At 40.0% G+C, this 23,442-nt stretch overlaps 1 protein-coding gene and 1 non-coding gene across 2 annotated transcripts; both read right to left on the reverse strand.

The window, feature by feature from the left end:
- Window positions 1-1,033: 1,033 nt before the first annotated feature.
- On the reverse strand, window positions 1,034-1,137 carry LOC116279329 (U6 spliceosomal RNA). Its single transcript, XR_004188692.1, has one exon. It is a non-coding gene; the product is annotated as a U6 spliceosomal RNA (small nuclear RNA).
- Window positions 1,138-5,711: 4,574 nt separating this feature from the next.
- On the reverse strand, window positions 5,712-23,380 carry C10H11orf97 (chromosome 10 C11orf97 homolog). Its single transcript, XM_006206724.4, has 4 exons — window positions 23,199-23,380; window positions 19,773-19,877; window positions 9,907-10,032; window positions 5,712-6,538 (listed from the first exon to the last, which is right to left on the reverse strand). Exons 1-4 carry the CDS (start codon window positions 23,338-23,340, stop codon window positions 6,534-6,536), a joined length of 378 nt encoding a protein of 125 aa, XP_006206786.2. The 5' UTR covers window positions 23,341-23,380; the 3' UTR covers window positions 5,712-6,533.
- Between the last annotated feature and the right edge of the window lie 62 nt (window positions 23,381-23,442).

Consider the following 23,442-nt stretch of genomic DNA (forward strand, 5'->3'; position numbering starts at 1 on the left):
GGACAGTTCCTTAAAGGAAGAAAATGAAGTGCTGTTACCTGAAGAAGAGGGAAAGGATAGTGGACAGGCTAAAACAGCCTGTCTACTAGCCTGAATTATTATTATTCTAAATAAATTTTAAATCACTTTGGTAGTTTTTTTTTTAATGGAGGGACTGGGGATTGAACCCAGGATCTCCTCCATGCTAAACACATGCTCTGCCACTGATCTATTACCCTCCCTCCTTTTTTGGTAGTTTTTTTTTAAAAAAAAAAAAAAACACTCTATGATTTTAGAGTGTTTAAACACTTTATGATTCATTTTAATTTAGTAACTATAAACAAATGTTTCTTTGTGTATTTAAAGGCCTCTCAGTTTCCACAAAATATTACCCAGAAAAACCAGATTGCAGTTGCAAGCCTGAAGACAACAAGGTCAGGTGTACAGAAGGGCTTTTGGCCCCGAGCTTGTGAAAGATGTGTAGAGGAGAGCTCCAAAATTCAAGGCTCATTTTGTCAAGAAGAATGAGGGATCCGTGCACAGCGGGTCCAAGAATGACCCATTCGGTTCCAAAACTTAATATAGGACAGGATTCTCTGGGGGCAAGAACCAGGCCAACTGTGGTTCCTAAAAGTCTACCTCGTGCTTTGTTCTTCTCCAGGGAAAGAGCTCATTCTGAGCCTGTCCTACTGTTCTTCACCAGCGACATTTGTTATTTCCTAGGGTCGCCTTGGAACATGTTCTGACTGCCTTGAGTCTCCCCACCAGCACTCTGGTAGCCTGGGGTCCCTCAAATGGGTTGTTATTTTTGGTTGGATCTGGGGTTTCTGTGACTGAACGCTGACCTGCCAAGTATACTTTAATTTTTTTTTTCCTTGAAGAGAGAAAAGGGCAAAATTCCTCCCAGTATTATGTACTTACCAGGAAGTGGGGAGCAGCCGGGGAGTAGCCGAGGAGCAGGTGTAACTGGAAAGGCTAACCCATAGGCAAAAAGGTGGAGATGATTTCCTTTGCCAGGTGCTTTTTTTTTTTTTTAACTGAAGTACTGTTGATTTAAAAATATGGAATCCTCACAAATTTACGTGTCATTCTTGCGCAGGAGCCATGCTCATCTCTGTATTGTTCCAGCTTTAGTATATGTGCTGCCGAAGCGAGTACAGGTACAATTTTTTAACTGTGTATAATTAGGCAGATGAGTATGGAATGAATGTTAGTTTGAAAATATTAGGTAATGAGTAAGTTCAACAACCATCCACAAGTTTTTGTTCATTGCTGTATGAAATCTTTGATAGAAAAATAAAACTAACACCAACTTATAAGGTCGTTTCTTTTTATTAAAGTGCAAAATCTTATCACCCCTGAAAGATACTGTTATGAATAGTCAGTATGAGAATTTATTACATTTACTTTAGGCCTTTACTCTTACTCTTTTACTCAAATTCTTCCTTTACTCTTACTTGACTGAACAGGTAAGGCAAGAATTTTGGATACTCAGTAAAAGTACACAGTGAAATTCTGGTTAAAGTCAGAAATGTCTGTACTATATTTAAAATATCTGTAGGGCTTACTTCTGCATTCTTCTTGTTAAACTACTCTTTCATAAAATAGAGTTTATTTGCAGTCACATGTAAAAGTTATAGAATACAAGGCTTACACAAAGTAAAATTATTTTGACATTGCAATAAATGTTAACATCACACAGTGCAATGCTTGGTACATATGAGGTGTTTAATAAATATTTGTGAAATAAATGAATAGATGAGTGAATGAATGAACAACCACTATTAATTTTACATTTCATGAGGTGCTTATGAAATAATTCACTTTCTTCAGTCATGAAGTTTATGCAAAAGACCTTGGACTATAAAATAATAACTAAGTTAAATAATATAGAACAAGCGTAGGGTAAAAATGGTAAGTATCATACTGGCTTCCCCAAATCATCTTCAAGTTCACCAGCACTATCTGCCTACCCCCACCTCAAGTTTACTTGGGTCCTTAGTCAAATGACTTAGCACAAATCCTGTACAGTCTCAGGAACTCAACAAACATTCCTGCTCTGGGTTTATTATGGTACCTGCTCCACATCAGAACTTACATGTAACTCAGGGAGGTAGGCCAACTCTCCACAGATGGAAGGGATTGTGACTGCCCACCCACCCTACCCAGTCCCCCCAAACCCCCATCTTGACCCCACTTCTCACAAGACCCAGGGCACGCTTCGCTAAAGAAAATGGAGAGAAGATGCCTTTTCCATAGAGGTCAGGGAATTCTGCTCTGACCAGCAAATTCCCCCCGAGCAGCCATTCAGATCACAAAAGTGGTCGGACCAGGTTGCAGCATACTTGTCTGATTCTTCCTCTAAAACAAGTCTGAGGCACTTGAAATATGAAGAAATCCCTGTTAGATTAAAGTAAACAAAATTAATGATGTATAAATGATTTTGGAAAAGTGTGGAAATGGAAGGGTAAATCCATGTTGCTCACATGACAAGGAAAAAACCGTTCCCAAGCAAATGGGACAGCCACGTCAAGCTACTGTGGCCAAATAAAGCACAGCCCAGAAATCATACATGATTCACCAAGGTGAAATCACAGTGAAAATGTTGATAATATTATTTTCCACTGGTCTAAAAAGAATCTTTGGTCTGTATTTACCCTGAGTAATGTTCAGCCTCATTCAACAAACATTTGGTCTTGGGAGAAAGAGAAAGACCAGTGAATAAACACTGCCCTGACTGTCTAACTGCATTGCAGGAACTCCTTCTGTCTTGGCAGCATCACTGCGCTCTGCAAAAAAAAAGGGGGGGGGGACTTCTTTGAGCTGACTGTTCAAAGACTTAATTTCCAGGATCATCCAGGACACAGGGAAATAGCAACTTGAGGTCAAAGAAGAGAAATTAGATGTGAATGAGAGCCCCAGTGTCTGGGTGTCTGACCAGCCATTCACAGAGCCCACTGCTCCTCACAGAACAGCCACTTTGCCTCTTTGGTTCCCTTGAAACTCTCCTAAGCCCATTTCCCCGACCACAGCTTGAGAAAGGGTGATGGGGATTGTTGCTAGAAGATTTTGATATGATGACCCCAGGGTTTGCTGTGTTCCTTTAAAAGAGAAAATACTTCAGTTTTTCTTTATTTTGGTATATTATGACAGGACTCCTTTGTCATTACCAGTTTGCAGAGCTGTTTCTAAAGTGTTTTCCAAGCAACAGGACTGAGAATTGGTCTACAATGATTTTTGCCAGACTGTGTTAGGGTCAGACCTTGTTTGGGCTTCAAAACTTGCAAAAGATTTAACTTTATAATATTTATACTTACTGGATTCCAATTATGTGCCAGGCGTGTGAGGTATATCTGAACGAACAGACACCTCTGCCCTTGTGGGACATGTTAGCCGTCACACTCAACCCACCCGTGTGAATTATGGCTTTAGAGAAATGCCAGACCTGAAGAATCCAAAGCTTGACATCAGAAGCTGTGGTGAGGTGGGCCCTTAGTAACCCTGCCCATTTGCCTCCTGAAACAACATTTCCTTGCTGTCCTTGCCACTTTGTCCTACTTCTGAATTGATCACGTGTTATCACAGTCGAAAGTCCTTTTAGGCACCTGTATTTGCAACTTTCTCATACCCATTTGTAATTAGTTAAGTAAAGTTTGTTCATATTATCAAAGAAGGTTTTCATGTTAAAGAGAAGCAAGTCGGGGGGTGGTGAGGGTGTAGGCTGCAGACACGAGTTTTTCTGCCCCACAGCTTCCACTCTCTCTCTCTTTAGTTACAGAGAAGCGGAATGATAAACCAGAAGGAAGCTACTTAGCTCATACACATGTACTCCAAGCAAGCACTGTAATTAAGCCAGATAAAACTAAAGGCAGTTGTCTTAGTAAGGATCTTGCTGGTTGCAATTCAGAATTACAGTGACTTACTAGAGATAGCTTTAGACCAAAACAAAACAAAACAAAACAAAATCCCAGGGTTGGGGGACAAAATTTACTATCATGTAGGAAGGGGGACATATTATATAGCTTATAAAATCATGATTTGCACAAATATATATTACATAGGAAAATGGTCACAATGTATGACTAAGTGAAAAAATGCAGGATATAAAATAGCTGTAATGTGATAGTATTTTTGTTAAAAAAGCCTCTGCATTGTATGCTTTCTATTCCATAAATATTTCAGTTGTAAGACAAAGGCTATGTTAAGAAGATAAACCAGGGGATAGATTTCTTTAAAAGTGAGACTAAAAAATTCTCTTTTCAAAAAAAATTTGTCCCATCTCAGGCAGCTAAGTAGCTAAGAAAATTTTCCTAATCATTTTGGCTATTTATTTATTTATTCATTCATTCATTCTAATCTTTTTGTCTGTGCGGCTCACAGATACTTTTATCATGACTCTTTGGCCAAATTAGGTTGGAGTGTACAAGTCCCATGACACAAGTTACCCAGCACCCTGCAGCAACTGTCTCTGGCCTGAACGCAGGAAGTTCAAGGATTCCAGGGCCAGGGGCACATAAAAGTAGCCACTGGTTTAAAATTGATAATAGATTTTTACCATTTTAAAGAAGTGTCCTTGTAATCCTGGCTTTCAAGGAGTTTTCATTTTTTTAAAAATGCTTTTTAAATTAAAAAAAAAGGATGCATCATATTATATAATCATTTAAAAAAAATCATCCTCTACATTATTCATTATTATAAGTAATCCTGGCATGAAAAACTCTGTATAAGAATCCAGGTGGGAAGATGTGCAATTGGGCAATGAAGAATGGGTCCTTTTAACCCCAAAAGGACCAGGGCCCGAAAGTGGAGTAAGGACAGAAGCCCTAGCAAGGAAGCAGTGCCACGAGACCAGTCCTGGGAGGAGAGATGGGTGTTACTGGTTGGTCCGGAATGGAGATGCTAATACGGAGCTCCCAGCCCAGGCAGCGAGGCTGAGAATAAAGGGGGCACAGCAGGGGTAGTGGAAGGGGGGATACTTGTTTATTGGGCTGCAGTAGAATGGACGTGAGAACGGAATTCCTTGTGTGTTTGTGAATTCACACCGGGAGCCCAAGTGCAAACAGGACATCATCTCTAATGAATGAATGAAAGCCAGCATCTCCCACCCATCTGCACCTTTTGTGTGACATCTTAACATATGTGCAAAAAGGTTGATGGTAATTATTTGGGAGAGGTTAAGATTTTAGATTTGTAAGAATAGTAAATGCCTTACCCCAACTCCAGGTAGTTTTTGGTGTTATATTTCTTGACTAATTGAAGATGTGATCGCTCCAATTTTACCCACTGGCTCATAACCCTGTTTTTGAAGTAGCCTGTGGTGAGAGAGTTCCATAAACACGGTGGTGGCTGGAACCGGCTTGCATGGAGCATCTCTTCTGGTGTGTATTAACTGAATGGAAAATTTTATACTGAATCTGGAAAAGTTTGGATTTTGACTCGAGAGATTATTGAGTATTTCACAGTGTAAATATTTTTGAGTAGGGAAGGGACATATCCAGTCAACAAATCTTTGTTGACCTGACTTATTACATTAAAACTGAGAAATAAACTTGAGAACCGTGAACTGGAGGAAGTTTTAAGATGAGCTTAAGAGAAGAAGGAGAACAAAAGATGTAGAGCCAGAATACTAGGGAAAAGTAACTTTTAAGTGGAGAGGGTAAGTAAATCACAACATTTATGCATAAAATGAAAAATCGGAAAAATTCAAAAAATAGAGTAATAAATGCAAAGAATTAGTACAAAGATTTTTAATAGAATTATTCGGTTATAGCTTAGTAAATAAGAAATTATATATTAAGTGAGATAACAAATGTATATATTATACAGTGTGATTTCAAACATGTAAAATAAAACATGCATAGGAAAAAAGAATAAAAATATATCAGTGTGTTACCAGTGGTTGTTTATGGGAATTGAATTACAGATGGCGTTCTTCCCTTTATTTTGCTTTATTTTTCAATTTTCTATACAGTATCTATATTACTTTTGACAATTGGGGAATAGGAAGGTTGGTTTTTTGTTTTTGTTTTTTTTTCTCTCCTTCTTAACCTCAATAGACCCATAGTATTACAGTGTTTGTAAAATGCTACCCACACCCTTAAAATCTCTTCATAAACTTTTCATCTGTTCTTCATTTATTAACCTTTACCTATATCTGGATTTTTTTTAATGGGTGAACATAATTACACTGTAGTGAAAGGTTAACATTTACAAGATTTACCTTGAAGACTCCAATAACAGGCCTGTGTTTTATCATATTTGACATATTTAATAAAATCAGCTGAATTTGAAGCCCAGTGTATTCCAACTGTGACAATTAAAAATAAATATAATATTTTCCATCATTGTTTTCAGGTGCTTCGTGAATTTTACCAATAGTCTTTCACTGTTTCAGATTAATTTATAGATAGGAACTAACACCAATAACAGGAATGACAGACTAACATGCATTTTCTTTTAACACATCTAAACTGTGAAACAAGCTTGGGTTTCTTCTGTTTTTCAGACATCAGGAGAAAGAGGCTGTTATCCTCTCAATGGAAAAGTTGTTGATTTTACCCTAGAGTAAACAAATACATGAATAAATAAATACGTTTTTACTTTGGGGAAATCCTCTTTAATCCCAGCTCCATTTTAATCTAATGTTCCCAACAGTGCTTCATGGTAGAACAGAATGTAAAAGCTATGCCCACGTGATTCAAGCAACTGGAGAGACCGCTACTCAGTCTTCTAGACCTTCATTACTCGGAGTATAGCATCCAGATAAGCAGCACTGGACCACCTGGGCGCTGGCTGGAAATGTACAATCTCAGACCTACTCCATCAGAATCTTCTTTTTGATAAAATATCTGTGTGATTTAGAGGCACCTTAAAGTTTGAGGCATTACGGGCTAGACAACTTAATTACATTATTATTTTGTTATATGCCACAGAATAAGAAGGAAATGATGCAAGTAAATGAATCAAACCTGTTGGTATAATGAAAGCAGGAGATGTTTCGCAGTGTTTAAGAATTTAGAACTACAATTAGATGATCATGATCCTAAATTTAAATTTTAAACGATGCGTATTGAATGTTGGAAGAGTCACAACTACAACGATCATGTTGTTCATGAGAAAAGGGGAACAAAGCAGAAGGTAATAAGAAAAAGACCATACTGAGGACTAACTGAATTATCTATGCAAAGTACATCTTACAAATCTCTCTTGGAAAGCATTGGTTCCAATGTGTATGTATGTGCAACTTTTCATAATTCACACACTGAAGCCAATAGGTTCCCTTGCTTTTCCCTCTACTGTTTGCATTCTGTTTAATTTAGCCGTTCAAGTAGGGAAAAGCACATTCTTTGGTGGAGAGGGAGATTTATGTGGGTTAGCAGCAAGAAAATCTGAACATACAGTCAGCATTCAACATGCATATGTTTCCTGTTTCATCATTCATTGGTCATTCTTGTGACTAATAGAGATTGAACACCTACAGTGCCAGGCATGGTGCTAAGTGCCAGACACACAGAAGTGAGTTCAAGAGACCCTGGTCCTGCCTTCATGGGGCTTCTGGTAGTGTACGAATTACTACTGACCAATTGTTGAAACTTATCTGTGGATTCTGTTCATCTGTTATATTTCTGTGCCTTACATCTACCTTTTTGCATTGATGATGAGAAACATCTAATTCTTAGTTATCAGTTATCTCCTGATGCATATGGATTCATCAGCTGTGGTTTTTGTAGCAGATAGTAGCAGTCCGCATGGCAAAATGCAGCTGTTACCTTACAGAGGTGAAGCTAAAACATACAACAATAACAGTTACACACTGTAATGTGGAAGGGCTTGACCTGGGCTGCCAGGACAGTAGTGAGGATGAGTATCAGTGAGTAGGGGCCGTGAGCAAGTCTCTCCTAAATTGTGTGGATGAAAATCAAACTATGGTGAAAATCAAACACACATGTTGTATCATACATCCCACATTGATAAACTGGGTAATCTATTGCATTTCTGTGTCTTCAAACGAAGGTAATTTGCCCTTCAAGTCTTACAATATGGCATTTTTAGAAAAGCATCATTAAAATAAATGTGTAAGTCGGGGAGTATAGCTTGGGGTAGAGTGTGAGCTTAGCGCACATGAGGTCCTGGGTTCAATCCCCGCTACCTCCATTAAAAATAAATAAATAAATCCAATTACCTCTCCCCCCAAAAAATACATTAAAAAAATAAATTGCTTTGTGAGTTTTCTTGGAGCGATGGATGAATTTGCCCACTATAGTAGGGACCTGACAAATTGGGTGGAAAGTTAAAATTAACAGCCCCCCATGGGCAAGTGTCCCAGACTTGGGTGGAATCAACCACGACTTCAGGGCATTGATATCTCTGCAGATTTTGCATGTGGCAAAATTGCATGTCCCAGATTCCCAGCCCTGCATTCCCAGCACCCTGGCATTTGTGTCTGTTTAACTACCATTCACAACTTGCTCCACCCTTGTTGTCCAATGAGTTGATTCTCTGCCACGGTGACCCAGAGGCTAAGGAGTGGTCTTGGAAGTCACATGGACATGGGTTTCTAGTTCTGGTCTCACTACCTCTTAGTTAGACACAGGATCTTGCACAATGTAATGTTTCTATGCCTCAGTTTTCTCACCTGGCAAACGGAGATTAAAACTCTCACCTCATGTGACCGTGGGGATGACATAACTACATGAAACACTCACTGCCATGTGTGGCACATGATAAATGGGGACTACAACTACTTTATGACTATTATTAAACCCAGGTCGCCATTACTGGTCTTTTTTGCTAAGGAATTTCCTCAAGTAACAAGTTTTGGTTTATTTTGTCACCTCGTGTCTCAGTCTTTAGTGCCTAGACTTCCCCTGACTGAATCCATATTCCAGAAGCTGCCTCCTTGGGGACGCCCCTCCTTTGTGGCACTTGGGCTGAGCTCTCACCCGTCTCCAGGTTCGCCAGACACCCCAGCTCCCGCGCACTGTTTGGTTCACAGAGGCAGGCAGCAGTGCCTAGTGACATCCACTCACTAGCTGACTGACTCTGGGTAAATTATTCAACATTTGTGTGCCTCAGTTTCCTTATCTGTGACATGAATTGTACCAGTGTCATGTGACTGTTGTAAAGATTAAATAGATTTATCTCTGAAGAATCCAGGGTAAGAAGTGCTATCTAGCATTTGCCATTATGATTCCGACCTTGGTTAAGGGTCCCCCAGCTTGGCGCTCACCTGCTCCTCTCTCCTCAACCCCGGGGTCCCTCCCAACTGCAGAGCTATTTTCAGGACTTGTATACCTAACTGCATGTCCCTACACTGTCTGGACACTGCCTTTGTTTCCACGTCAGAACCCCTGCCTTCCCCACATCCTGCCACTAATGCTGCTAGCAGACGCTGGCTGTGACAGACATATTTCGGAATGAGTCATATTTTTCCCCCGAACATAATATCTGTGAGAAATAGTCTACTGGGGCCAGCCTGGTGGCCTCCTACCTAAAATAGGGTAAAACTAATGGAGCCAAGCATTTTTCTTCCTTGATTCCGTCATCTCCCTGTCCTCATTTCCACTGGTAAACACAGATCAGCCGTCAGCCAAAAGGACAGTGCATCGTTCCTCCCCACTGAGCCTGACTGTGTGCTGTTAAACCTTAGGTGGATAAAATGGGAAAGGAAAGAGTAAAGGGTAAACTCAAGTGTATGAACTTCTATTGTATCCATGGGGACATAACATTGGTTAACTGAACAGTTACTGTTTAATAACTGTTTCCACAATGAGGCAATGTAGCTAAATTCAAAATAACCTGGGAGAAACAAATCCAAAGAAGATTGCATTTTGATTGGGAACTTTAAATAAAGTGTATGCCGCTGGTTTATAAACTGCTCTGCACCCTCCATGCTGGGAGTGGAAGTCAAGGGTATCGGGGTCTTACGTCTCAGCCCTCCGTGCCTGGAATAGTACTTGGCTTGTGGCAGTAAATTGTTTCTGCTCGGCAGTCCTGGCTTCAAGCCTCCCACGGGGAGATTCCTTTTAATGCTCCAAATCCCTTCCAGGGCCACTGTCAACATTTGCAAAAGCAAGATGACGATTATTAGCTTATTCTATTTTTAGGACAAAGTGTTTTTTCTTTGTTTGTTTTTTCTATTTTATATATATATATATCTTTTTATTGAAGAATGGTTGGTTTACAATGTTGTGTCAATTTCTGGTGAACAGCACAATGCTTCAGTCATACATGAACATACATATATTTGTTTTCATATCCTTCTTCACCATAAGTTACTACAAGATATTGAATATAGTTCCCTGTGCTGTACAGTATGAACTTGTTGTTTATCTATTTTATATATAGTAGTTAGTATCTGCAAATCTCAAACTCCCAATTTTTCCCATCCCACTCCCTTCTCCCCCAGTACCATAAGTTTGTTTTCTATGTAGGACAAAGTGTTTTTTAAAGCATTTACTTGGTGATTATTTTTTTCAGTCATTTGGGTGGAGGTTTCTTTGGTTTGATTAATCAAACTACTCAAGGTCTTTATCATTTGTTTAATCTGTAATTCCAGTTCATTCATTCAATTATCCCCTATGTAATTAAACCTCTACAGTGCTGTTAGATAATTTAACCTGTGCCAAAAGAAATAGATGAAAAATCAATAAAGAAATAAAAATAGTGATCAGGAACAAACAAATATAGCTAATATACAGACTTCATTCAGTCGATCATTATCTGATTCTGATTTAATTCCCAGAAGCACAAATATTTCCAAAGATGACATATCCTAAGTTACCAGATTAATTCATCCAATAGGTCCAACAATTTTCTAAAACTAAACTAGATACTGAAAGAGACAGTAAACTCACTGGAAAACATCACAGCACAATATTTGTAACATGATCTCTCTGCATTATTCAAAGCAAACTATAGTCCGGAATTCCAACACCATCAATAAGCATTGGTATAGTACTGTTTTGCACTGAGTTTTCCTCTATATCGTAAAACCACTTGTTTCGGCTTTGAGAGTCAGTTAACAAGTATTTGGTGAAAATCTACTGTGCAGAAAACTGTGACCCAAGTTAAGTGAAGAAGTGAATTCAGGTGCGTGTCATAAGTTGTTTTCCCCATTTCTGAATCTGCAAATTTCAATGCCCAATATTTTCCACAGGTCCAAGGCTGCCCACAGGCATACACCCAGCCATTTGATCCCTTCCCAAAGGAGTTCGTACCATGGAACAAGTAAGCACGCAGCCTTTGGCTTCAGAGGAAAGCTGGGTTTCAGTCTCTGCTCCACCACCTAGCAAATGTATGACTTTGGGCAAGTGGTTTAACCCACTGTGCCTCAGTTTCCTTATCTTTCAAACGGGGATGACAATAATATCTACCTTGAAGGATTATTACAGGATTTGGATGAAATGGATATAAATGCTTTATACTCAATAAATGGTAGCTATTATTTTTATAGGGACAGTGATTTTCCTGTCCAAGCATAGACTGAGATTCCATTTCCAGAGGCACAGTCACTGAGCTGACTCACCCAGCTGAATGTCAGTCCTTCCTTTTCCTTCCCTGCCCCTCAATGGAGTGGCTGAAGCTATCTGTCAAGATCAGTTTCTTCCCTCTTCAGAAACCTTCAGCGCAAACTCCACAATCACCTTCTGTCAAGACCTTACAAAGGTGAAGCTGTGTCTTATGTCTAACCTAAATCTTCCCCCACCGATCAAGCCAGTTTCCTCTTCTTCCTCATCTAGAGATAGAAAAGAGCTGCTCCTTTTTCTTGGATAATCAGTTCTCAGATGGAAGAGCCCGCAAACATTTATTCAGTACCCCCTGTGACCCCTGAAAGAGACTAAGGAAATAGATTTGTTCATGTTGTGGGAAGATCTTGTAAATGGGAAACAGTTAAAAATCCAGAGGGAGGACTTTAGAAAACCCAAACAAATTAGACAGAACTGTGCTAGTCTAATCTAGCTGTGCTCTCTGAGATGCAATCACAGGACTAGCTGGACATTCACAGCTTAATAGAGAAAATACCTGAAACGTAAATGCACATGCTCAGAAATGCCTGGGAAAAAACCTTTGGAGCAAAACAGAGACATGCATAAATATTTACGATACTCGGGGATAGAGGCTGCTAGAAAAACAGCACGACTTTGATTTGATACGATGTTTGGATGAAGAAGTTATGGAAGGTGACATATTTAACTGGAGGAAAAAAGGTCCAGGAAGAAGCAGGAACACCCTTTGAAGCAGCGGCTTCTTTAAAGAGAAATCCAACTCCTTCAGCTTTGGGCAAATGCAGCCCAGGAGGAGGAAGGAAGACAAACTGGGGAGGAGGGGTTTTCACGGTCAGAGAGACGTCAGTCAGTGCTGGCAGCTCAACCTGAGAAAGCAAAGGGCAGCAGCTAAGAGAAAGGAGTTCAGTCCTTCCTCGAAGCTCAGAATCTTCCAGAGATTCTTCCTTCTCTCTCTCCCCTTCTCGTGTCTTTAAACTCCTCCCACTCAGAAACCTTTTTAGGTTTTATCCTTATCCTGAATTTTAAAGTTACTGAACCACGCCTTTTTGCCAAAAATTTGAGCCAGTGAGATCTGGCCTGGTCTATCAAAGAAGGTAAACTTGCCCTTTAATAATATTTTTGTTCCCTTCAGTTGTCTCCAGACTGTGAATAAGGAACATTGGAGCTTGAAAAGCCTGTTTAGAGACATGCCGTCTGTGCTACCTTTGTGTGGACATGGTCAGAGGAGGAAAATGTTAAGTAATTTAAATTTATGTTTGGTGACTTCTAGGCTCTGTAATTATGTCTTTTGTTGTTGTTTTTTCTTCTTTTTTTGTAATTATCTTGACATGCCTTTGGTGTCTGGTAAGTTCCTTGTATATGGTAGGTACACAAAACATTTTTATTGAATGAATTAATGAATAGCAAACATGTCCACACTTGCTGAGCAACATTTTACATTTCCTAAATTTGTACTAAACATAAGAAACAAACCAGACTCAAAGTTAAGTTTCCACGCATTCAGGCACATAGAGACACACGCGAATGGACGTGGCAGTACATGGTTGAGATGCACTGGGAAAGGGAGGGTTGTACAAGGGAAAAGTAATAAGCTTCATTCATCACGTTTTTCATGACTACTGTCATCTCAGCAGGTTGTGGCCAGAAAAAAACAAAAGCCCTTGCAGTTTGATAATTTAGTAGACTTCTTTATTTCCTCACAGCCCTCTATAGAAGTTTTTATAAATGTGGAAAATAGCTTTAAAATAACTAGTAAAATGAATTCAATACTCCTACAGTGCATGCCCCATAAGCCTACTTTTTCTTTTTTTAAAAGTTGTAAGGAGGGGGGAAATCTTCAGGGAATCACTGAGACTACATGAATTATGATGTTAGCTAAAGTCGTACATATCCAGGACGTTCCATGGGGGGCCCGCATTTCATTTACATTGGACAGAAGATCTGATCAGAAAATTGCTTTCCTTTTTTTTCAGGAGGGTGAGACCCTGTAGATCCTGGCCCCTGCGCTCATCTGATAGGAATGTATTCTTCTGAATGTTAGCTTCTGAAATCTGTTTTATCCCGCGTTTAAACCTAAACTTGGAGAAGATCGTGACCACTTTGTTTTTACTGAAGAGAATATTATTTCCTACCAATACAGTTTCAAATCTTTTTTCCTCTAAGAAAACATAATCTTATGTTTTAAAGTAGAACTCGATGGCTAAGAGCAAAAACATCAGCTTCTGACAAGCCTGCATTCAAGTCTCACTTATTCCTCTGTGTGACAATGGACAGGGCACTGCACCTCCCCTGAGCCTCAGCTTCCAGATCTGCAAAATGGGAACAATGAGAGCATAGGGTTGTTGCGAAGATTAAGAGAGATAATTTGGAAAACTTTCACATCCAGGAGACACACTGTGAGTGAGGGCTGATATAATAATAAGTAATAAACAATTATATTATTAATGAATAATTATTAGCAAAATTAAAATAATTATTATAACAATTAATAATAATCACCACCACCACCATCATTATAGACAGAGACACCCTTCACCCACCCCTACCCATCAAGCGAGCATCCATCTATCCCCACGTCAGGAGCCTGGAAGGACCCAAAGCCCTCACTAGGTCAGTCACAAGCTAAATATGCTAGAATCTAAGTTGCTTAATTTCAGGACAAATCCTCCTCTTAATAGATGACACAAATTCTTCTGTAAGTTCACCCACACTTTACTTTATGATCCAGTGTTTTGTTGCTTTATCAATGGTGGAGGAAAAATCTAGTCTGGACGCTGATTAAACACTCACATTCGCCAATCAGAATGTCGTGTGAGTGTGTACAGCTGACTGTTTAAAACTTCAAACAGTAAGTTACAAGGATGTAATTGTACTGCATGGGGAATATAGCCAACATTTTATAACTTTATACACAGTACAATCTATAAAAATATTGACTCACTATGTTGTACACCTGAGACTAATATAATATTGTAAATTGACTATACTTCAATTTAAAAAAAAGAGGAAAGAACAAAAAAAAATCAAACAAACCCAACTAATACATACACAGCTACACAGAGATACTTGGATACGTGCATTTACTTTGGGGTCTCTAGAATTTAGATAGACTTGGGTGTATCTAGGGAACAGTATGTACTGTTTAAAGTCATAAATTCAAATATATATAAAAATATATGGAGTGAGAGGGGTGGGGGAGGCAGGGAGGGAGAGGGAGAGACCACGAGCAAGCAAGCTAGCCAGCAAGGTAATATACGTAAGTTAAGCAGACCAGAGGTCAGAAATAATTGACTTCCTGTTTTGTTTTTCTTTTTTTCCATTTTTATTGTAGGCATGAATGTCACAGAAATAGTTTTTTTTCTATTCTACCATGAGAAGAGAAAGTCTGCAGTGGGTGTATGAGCATAAATAACTTGTGATTTGCCCCACTTAACTAGGGAACTTGGGGTGTAATGACTAACAGTGGAGCGAGAAGGCCAGGAAGGGCAGGGTAACCCACCTCCAGCCACTGTTGCCAGGTGTGACTGGCAGCTCTGCTGTTACAGCTTTCTCCTCCCTCCTCCCTCTTTATCCACAATAATACAGAAATCTAGATTTGTATGTAAAAGTTCCTGATTTTTAAAACGTTGACAAATGGTTCATGTATTTTAAAAATCCAGTGCTGAACCATCTGTTTGTACGCTTGCAAAATAAACCTCGCATGTGGGTGAACAGTTTGGGATCCTGGGCCAAACTAAGAGACTCCCAACAGCCTAACTGGATGTGAGACATAGTGATCTGGAGTGGGTATGGAGGATGGCTCTTTGGTTTTGGACTTGCTTATGAGGCCATGTCATTCACTGGGATGGGTGAAACATGGGAAGAAGTAAGCAGGGAAGAGGTGTAAGTTTTGTTTTGGACATGTTGATCCTGAGTACTTATGGGACATCCAGGAAGGAAAGCTTAGCCTGGAGACACAGATTTCAGACACATCATAGTGAGATAGTAGTGGAAACCATGGGACCAGCTGAAATGATCCAGGGAGAGTTAATGGAACAAGATTAGAAGAATGCGGGTAACACCCTCCTAAATATCAATATTTGAAGATGCGAATAAGTAACAAGAGTTCTTAAAGGAGGATGAGAAGGAATATCCAGAGAAGTAAGAAGAGAATGAGGACATGTTGGTATCAGGGTATTTGAGGAAGAAATGAGGTTTAAGGAGACAGAGTTGCAAAAATCTCAAGCCAGTCAAGGACAGAACAGTGTCCACTAGATGGAGCCATAACATGTCACCAGAGATACTGTAGTGAGTAGAAAGTCAGTGGAGCCAGGGAAAGTATAGCTCAGTGGTAAACTGCATGCTTAGCATGCATGAGATCCTGGGTTCAATCCCCAGCACCTCCATTGAAAAAAAAAAAAGTAAATGGGACTTGGGGTCAGACCTGAATTTGGAATCTGGTATTGCTACTTACTTAGTGCATAATCTTGAACAGTTACAAATATCTCAAAATCTCAGTTTACTCATCTGTAAAGTGGGAATCATAATTCCTATAGCACAAGGCTTGTGTGAGAATTTGTGGTAAGCAAAATAAAGCCCCTGTCTTCGGGGAGCTTATGTTCTAGTAAGAGAGACAGTCAATAAGCAAGTATACTTACATATAATATATAAGTATACTTAAGTATACTTAAATATACTTAAATAAATAATAATAAGAAAGTATACTTAAATAAATATATAACTGCAGGTTGTGACAGAAAAAAGCAGAAAGAAGAAAGTCGTATAAGGAATTAGAGAGTAAGCTGGGGTGTACTTTCTGTTTTAACCTGGTGGCGAGGTTATCTCTGAGAAGGTAACATTTGAACTGAAACTTCTTTCAAAGAGGGAGGAAGACATCTGATGGTCTGGGTAAAGTGTAAAGGTCTACAGGAATGGGTCTGGCATGTTCCAGAATTTCAAGAAAGCCTGGGTAGCTAATGTGAAGAGGAAAAGTACAGGAGATAAGTTCAGAGAGGTGAGCAGGCCACACAAGGAAACTGAAATTTAGCCTAAGAATGCTAAGAAACCATTGGAGAGCTTGAAGCATGGAGGTGCTGTGGAATGATTTATGTTTGTAAGAGATCCCTCTGGTTTCCGTGTAGAGAACGGACTATGGAAACTGTCAAAGGAGTCTACTGCTGAGCCTGCAAGAGATGGGAGCTTAGCCTAGGTTGCAGTTGGGGAAATTTAAGATATATTTCAAATGTAGAATCAGCAGGATTCACTGATGGACTGGACATGGAGAAAGGATTTGCCTTCTAGGTGTTTGGTCTATTCAGCTGAGTGAATGGTGGTACCATTTTTTGAGATGGGGAAGACCTGTTGAAGAGTGGGATTTTAAAAGTTGGAATATAGAGTAAGAGTTCTGTTCTGGACATGTTAAGTTTGAGAGGCCTTTAGACATCAGTAGGCTCTGGGGATTTTTGAGGGGAAAAGGCCAGAGATACAAATTTTGGAGTCAGTAGCACAATAGGGCTAGATGTGATCACCCAGGGAGTGCAGACAGAGAAAAAGGCCTGGAGCTGAATCCTCCACATTTTAGAGGGCAGGAAGAAGAAGAGTCAGCAAAGATGATAGAGAAAGAGTGAGAAGAGTGAAACCAGGAGATTGGAGCACGGTGACCCAGAGACTAAGTTGAGAAAGTGTTTCCTAGAGGGAAGGAGTAAATAATTGTGTTAGACGCAGCAGAGAAGTTGAGTTTGTGGATTGGATTTGAACTTCAAGAATCTTGGATTTGACCTTCCAGAGAAGGGTCACTTGCAATCTGGGAAAGAACAATTTTCCTGCACTCATGGAAACAAAAATCTAGTTGGACATGGAAGCAACCTAAATGTCCATCGACAAATGACTGGATAAAGAAGTGATATATTTATACAATGGAATACAACTCAGCCATAAAAAAGAATAAAATAATGCCATTCGCAGCAACATGGATGGACCTAGAGATCGTCATTCTAAGTGAAGTAAGCCAGAAAGAGAAAGAAAAATACCATATGATATCACTCATATGTGGAATCTAAAAAGAAAAAGTACACTATGAACTCATCTACGAAACAGAAACAGACTTGCAGACACAGTAAAGAATCTTATGGTTACTGGGGAAAGGGAGTGGGAAGGGATAAATTTGGGAGATTGACACAAATGTTAGCCACTATATATAAAAATAGATTTTAAAAAAGGTTTCTTCTGTATAGCATAGGGAACTATGTTCAATATCTTGTAATAACCTTTAATAAAAAGTATGAAAATGAACATATGTATGTATATGTATGATGGGGACATTGTGTTGTACACCAGAAATTGCCATATTATAATTGACTGTATTTCAATTTAAATAAATAAATAAATAAAAAGTCTAATGGGGATTGGTGAGGGGGCAACTGATAAGTAAAGGAGTGGAGACAATGGGTCAAAAGTTCTTTCTTTTACCATCTGAGAATACCTGCTTTTGAAGTGATATAAAGCCCCTAAAATTTTATGCAGAATTCTGGATGTATGTGACAAGCTGTGTATTTTGGCCAAGGGCATGGGGCTTCCAGACATTAAAAAAAGGAGAAGAAAAGAAACAGAAAAAAATATATAGCAGGTTTATGTTTTTCATAGACCTTTTTAAAATTGAACCTTACAGAGTCAATTCTCAGCTTTGAAAGATTTTTTTTTTAGGCTAACATAGCACCTCTGTGCAACCTCTGGTGGATATTATAAAAGGCATTCTCCATTTTACAGGAAAAATATTTGAAAAGATTGCCTAGAAAAATAAATTTCCCTAAACTGAATGATTTTTTTCTAATCACTTATACTGTCTCATAATGAAATGTATCCAGTAAGAATAACATCCAACTAGTGTATAAATCAGCTTTTATGTAGTCTCCGAAAACAACGAAGGTAACCCAACGCAGAATAGCATAGACTTAATTTTTTTTCTTTCAACCACCAGGGAAATAGTGCATGTAGTTAGGTGTCAGAGAAGCAATTTAGTAGGTCATTCTGCATCTATCCATAGTGTTCAGACTCTAAGACTTAAAACTTTCCTTCAAGAAACTGTGTGAAAAAAATTAGCCATCTCATTGGTCTTTCTTCCCATAAGAATGTGCAGTACAAGAAGGCCTAAAAAAGTGTTTCTATGCTCGTTTTAAAATGTAAAGTGGGAAGATACACCATGGAGTCTGAAAAGATGCACCTCTGGGCCTACGGCATCTGCTCTTAGGAATCCTTAGTGAATTCAGGTCCCACCCGCCTGTTGTTCAAAAATATGCCTCAGAAAATGTCAAGTTCTCTGCATGTAGGAGTCATGTCTTACAGTTTTTTTATTTCCTCAAGCAACTGCTGGAACCCAAGAGGGTTGCAATCGAAGCCTGATGATTTGAAAAGCATGAAATACGCACCTAGGACTCACTGAATAGGATCTATGAAAGTGAGGGGCTCCAGCAGTTCAAAATAACATCGGCGAGGATGGCTGAGAGTGTATCTTTTTTCAAATGAACCATCAGTGAGAGTTACCAATGCCCAGACCATGTAAGTCATTATGTTAATGCAGGATAAAATCCTTGGGTGGTTTGACCTATTTAAATGACTTGAGTTCTTCTGGGTCAGTGATTTGCAACGTGGGGTCCCTGGACCAGTATCGTCCATATCAGCTGGGGTGGGTAGGATATAGCTCAGGTGGCAGAGTGCATGCCTGGCATGCACAAGGTCCTAGGTTCAATCCCCAGTACCTCCTCTAAAATAATAAATAAATAAATGAACCTAATTACCCTCACCCCTCCCCAAAAAAGAAAGAAATGAAAACTTTAAAAAAAAAATCACCTGGAAACTTGGTAGAAATGCAAATTCTTGGGCCCCATTTCAGACCTACTGAGTCAGTTACTCCATGGTTGGGGCCCAGGTATCTGCTTTTACCAGGCAGTTCTGATGTAGTCTAACTTTGGGAACCACTGTTATTGTCATACTTATACTGATAAAGATTGAAGATGTTATTGTGCTTTTCTGGTCACTTGGAAGAAATTCTACTAGTTAAAAAATAGAAATAACTCCACCAGAAATGCAGGATAGCAGTGTAGATACTGATACCCAGCTCATTTTTGTTCTAAAAACAACAATTTATTTGGACATAGGCAAAATAATTATAAAAGTAACTGAAGAATTTCCCAAGGACCCATTTTTCTTTTGCCAGTCGTGGTTTTGTAATAAAGAAAATAATCACTCTGTCATCATTTAGGCAATTTTATATGCATTTTGCAAATATACTTCATTTGTCCCTCAGATTACCTGCAGGTGAATTTTTAATGTGGCATTCATCTCTCTTAATGTAAAGTTCTTCTTCCAGTACCTCCTTAATTCTCTTATGAGGCTCACAGTATAAAAATTTCTTCCCTATAAAGACAGTAACAAAATCAGTTACTTATAATTCTGCCCAACCTTCTAGCCATTACCTACATGAATTTTTTGAAGACAGCCATCCTTCCATACAAATAGCAGATGACTCACCCTGCAGACTCTATTTTGGAAAGATCTCTTCCATGGTAACTTTTAGTTTAGGGGAGGAATTCACATTTTGAGTTTAATTTTCATAACTTTTTTAGGTATTATGAAGAAATATATGGAGTTTTTTCATTAGGTTGAAGAAAACTTTTATTTAGTCAGTATATTCTCGTTAAAGACCTAGTCTGTGCCAGGCACTGGGCTAGGGGCAGAGGATACAGCAATGAATAAGATAAACGTGTGCCTGTAACCTACAATCCGGATACATAACAGAACAGTCTAGCAGTACTCAATCATCTTTTTAAAGATTAAACCTGAATTGGAGTAGTGAACCACTTATGAACATTTTTAAGAAACATGGGTTTAAGAAATGTGACTAGGAAAGAAGAAAATCTTCTTCACTAACACTTCAGTGAAGAGGAAGAGATCACCTGCTCTAAGATGAGGTCTCTTGACAAATTTTAGCCCTTCTGCTTTGAGAATTTAGAGAGGAAATCACTAAAGGTTTTGAGGAACTCTGAAAAATGAGAGAGTGGTAAAGAGCTAGTATAGGCAAATATTCCCTGCTGAAAGAAAGAAAAAGAAAGGAAGGAAGGGAGGGAGGGAGGAAGGAAGTTGGCTAATAACAGTTGCTACAATGTATTGAATGCTACTACATCCTAGACATGTCACATATATTATCTCTCTTTTCCTCTCAATCACCCTATGGGCAGGTATAATCATTCCTATTTTATAGATGAGAAAGTAACTCCCCCCTCCCCCCAAAAAGAAAGTAACTCCCAAAAGTCACAAAACAAGTCATAAAAATTAAAAGTCATGCCTACTTAACTCTCTCAAATCAAGTTACTAAACCAGCTAGATTAGGGAGATGTCGCCACAGTGTATCCGCATCTCAGCAAGACATTTAATAAAGTGCATTTGCTGGAGGCAGAATGCCCACACCAAAGAAGCTGATGAACAGATCAGCGGCTTCCAGAGACTCTACTTGGAACTGCTGGGACCGCCATTTAATTTGTTAGTTTGGTTGTAGGAACTTTCAGCAAACTCACCAAATGTGCAAATGGCACACATCTGGTGAATGGTGTTTGTGCTGAATGGCAAACTCAGGGCTCAAAGGGACGTCTATACTTGGAACGAAGTGATAAAAATCCATAGGATGGTACTGAAAAGGATAAATATGATGACTTGTATTTAGGATCAAAGGAACTGCATAAGTACACTATAGAAAAGGCCTGGGTCAAATATTTTCAGTTGGACAAACGAGGAAAGAGAAACTAAGGATGTAGTAGACTACATTTGTTATACATGTTCATAACATAACATGACTGCCAAAACAGCCATTTTTGCCTGTTCAGATCCACTTAACTGAAGTATAGTGTTCAGATCAAGGGAGGTTATGGTGCCACCACACTATACTAATCTGATGGTACCTAGAATACTGGTTTCAGTGATTTAATAAAATGGAGACTATTGGAATAGTTCAGCCAGCATGGTGAGAGGGCTACAAATTATTTTAAAGGTCACGCTGAGTCTATGAAAGATTTGGTGGGTGCTCAGATAGCCACCACTCTATAATTCAAAGATGTTTCAGTGGGAAATGACCACATTTTATCTGTGTATATTTGAGAGCAGATACGTAATTATTAGTAGAAGTTGTACAGACACTGAAGACCTTTGGAAATTCAATGGGTACTTTGTGCAGGTGTAAAGGGTCTGTCTCCACCTCAGCTGAGACCCTAAATGATGTCCTCACGGGGGCTGAGGCAAGAACTCTTTACATGCCCCCCACCCTGACTTTGTGAGCTCCTAAACGTTTGAACACCTGCCTTAATCCATCACTCATTTCCCAGCATCTTGCCCAATGTCGGGCATGCAATAAGGACTTAATATTTGTTAAACTGACGAGTGAATGGTTAATTCCACCTTTTTACTCCTACAGCCACAGGGAATAAAGAATCTTTAAATTCTAGCATCTTTAACGGGAAAATTCTCCGATAGAATCTTAAGTCGGAGTAAGAATTCCTTAACTATCCTGCATATTTAAACATACTGCATTTCGTGGCTCTAAATAAGGTCTCTGCATGCTGTTGACAACACTAACAGGAACGAGGCTTCATAACCAGGCACGCTGAAGCTGATGCGGAGGGAAGCGGCCCTTCCACCAGGCGGCAGAGGTGCTGCGGCACGGCGGTGGGATCTCCGGGGCCGGCGTGGTCCCCTGAGGCGCGGAAGCTGAGTCGCGTCAGCCCAACCCTCCCTCCTCCGGTGGCCCGCGCCCAGAGGGAGCTGCGGCAACTCCGGGCTGCTCTCCAGAGAGGCAATCAAGGAGGCGCTGCAGAATGGCTGGGAACCGCTCGCCCTCCTCTTCGGCCTATTATCTTCACCTTCATCATTCCTTAGCATCTACGGAAGACCTGTGGGGCACAAGGGGCTGGGAAATACCTGTAAATTTGTGGAACAGTATGGATGAGCGCTTCGACCTGGCACGGACTCAAGTTTCAACCGTGTTGGCGGTGACTGTGACCCAGAACTGCCTTTACTTAGTTGAATATTGTCTGAGTGTTTGGCAGGGCAGGGGGAAACAACAACAGTCTGTTAAATTGTGGCCCATCATTGTGAGATTCTAAAAGGATGGGGGATAATAATTTTGAACTAAGAATCCAAGAGACGGGAGTTGATTTCAAAGATTTCTCCAGCACTGAGTGAGGGTAGGCAAGTCACTTCCTTTCCTCTGGTCTAGACCTCAGTTTCCTGGTTTGTAAAATGAAGGAACTGACAAAAATGATCTGTATGTTTCCGTGTGTGTGTATGTAATAATTTATATATTTTAAAAATAAATTTAATACCTTCATTATATGTGAAACTTAAATTTATATGTTATATTTTACGTATTTTTGTAATTTAATTATTATTATATATATATATATACATACACATTTTTTTCAATACCTTCCAGGCCAATGTCACTAACCAATTAAGTTGGAGGCTACCTGGGAGGCCTTTAATGAAGAAGGGCTTGGAGAAGTGGACTTCGATGCTTTCGGCCACAAAACCATCATACATGCCTTTGGCAAAACAGCAGCTCCATCCTTCCCCTCCAAAACCTTTGCGGCTTCAGCTAGTCTCACTCCGGTTTCCCCCAGTTCCTCTTACACCGCCTCCCGGCGCCACCACGTCCCTCCCTGCAGGGCCTACGGCTGGAAGGGAACTCACACTGCTTGCGGGACTCCTGGGGGCCGCCGCCGCCGGCCTCCCCGCGCGCCCCGCACCCGAGGCCTGCGGGCTGCCGAGGCTGCTCCCGGTCGCGGCCGGCCTCGGGCACCGCCACCGCGGTCACCGCCTCCTCCCCTCTCATGCTTCAACGGTCTTCTTCGCGGCCGAGGCCGGCTGGCCGCCTCCGCTCCTCCGCTGGCTGCCGGGGAACGCGAGGCGTCTCCGGTTGCCGTAGCGACTGCGG

The sequence above is a fragment of the Vicugna pacos genome, chromosome 10, assembly GCF_048564905.1.
Source record: "Vicugna pacos chromosome 10, VicPac4, whole genome shotgun sequence".
Classification (NCBI taxonomy): Eukaryota; Metazoa; Chordata; class Mammalia; order Artiodactyla; family Camelidae; genus Vicugna; species Vicugna pacos.

Bases quoted from the DNA above. Each gene is read 5' to 3' on its own strand.
- C10H11orf97 (XM_006206724.4), bottom strand. From the start codon at position 23,340: ATGAGAGGGGAGGAGGCGGTGACCGCGGTGGCGGTGCCCGAGGCCGGC. The intron at 19,878-23,198 runs GTGAGTTCCCTT...CTGTCTTTATAG, and splicing joins CCAGGAGTCCCGCAAGCAGT to GGAAGAAATTTTTATACTGT. The intron at 10,033-19,772 runs GTAATCTGAGGG...AAATGTTGACAG, and splicing joins CATTAAAAATTCACCTGCAG to TGGCCCTGGAAGGGATTTGG.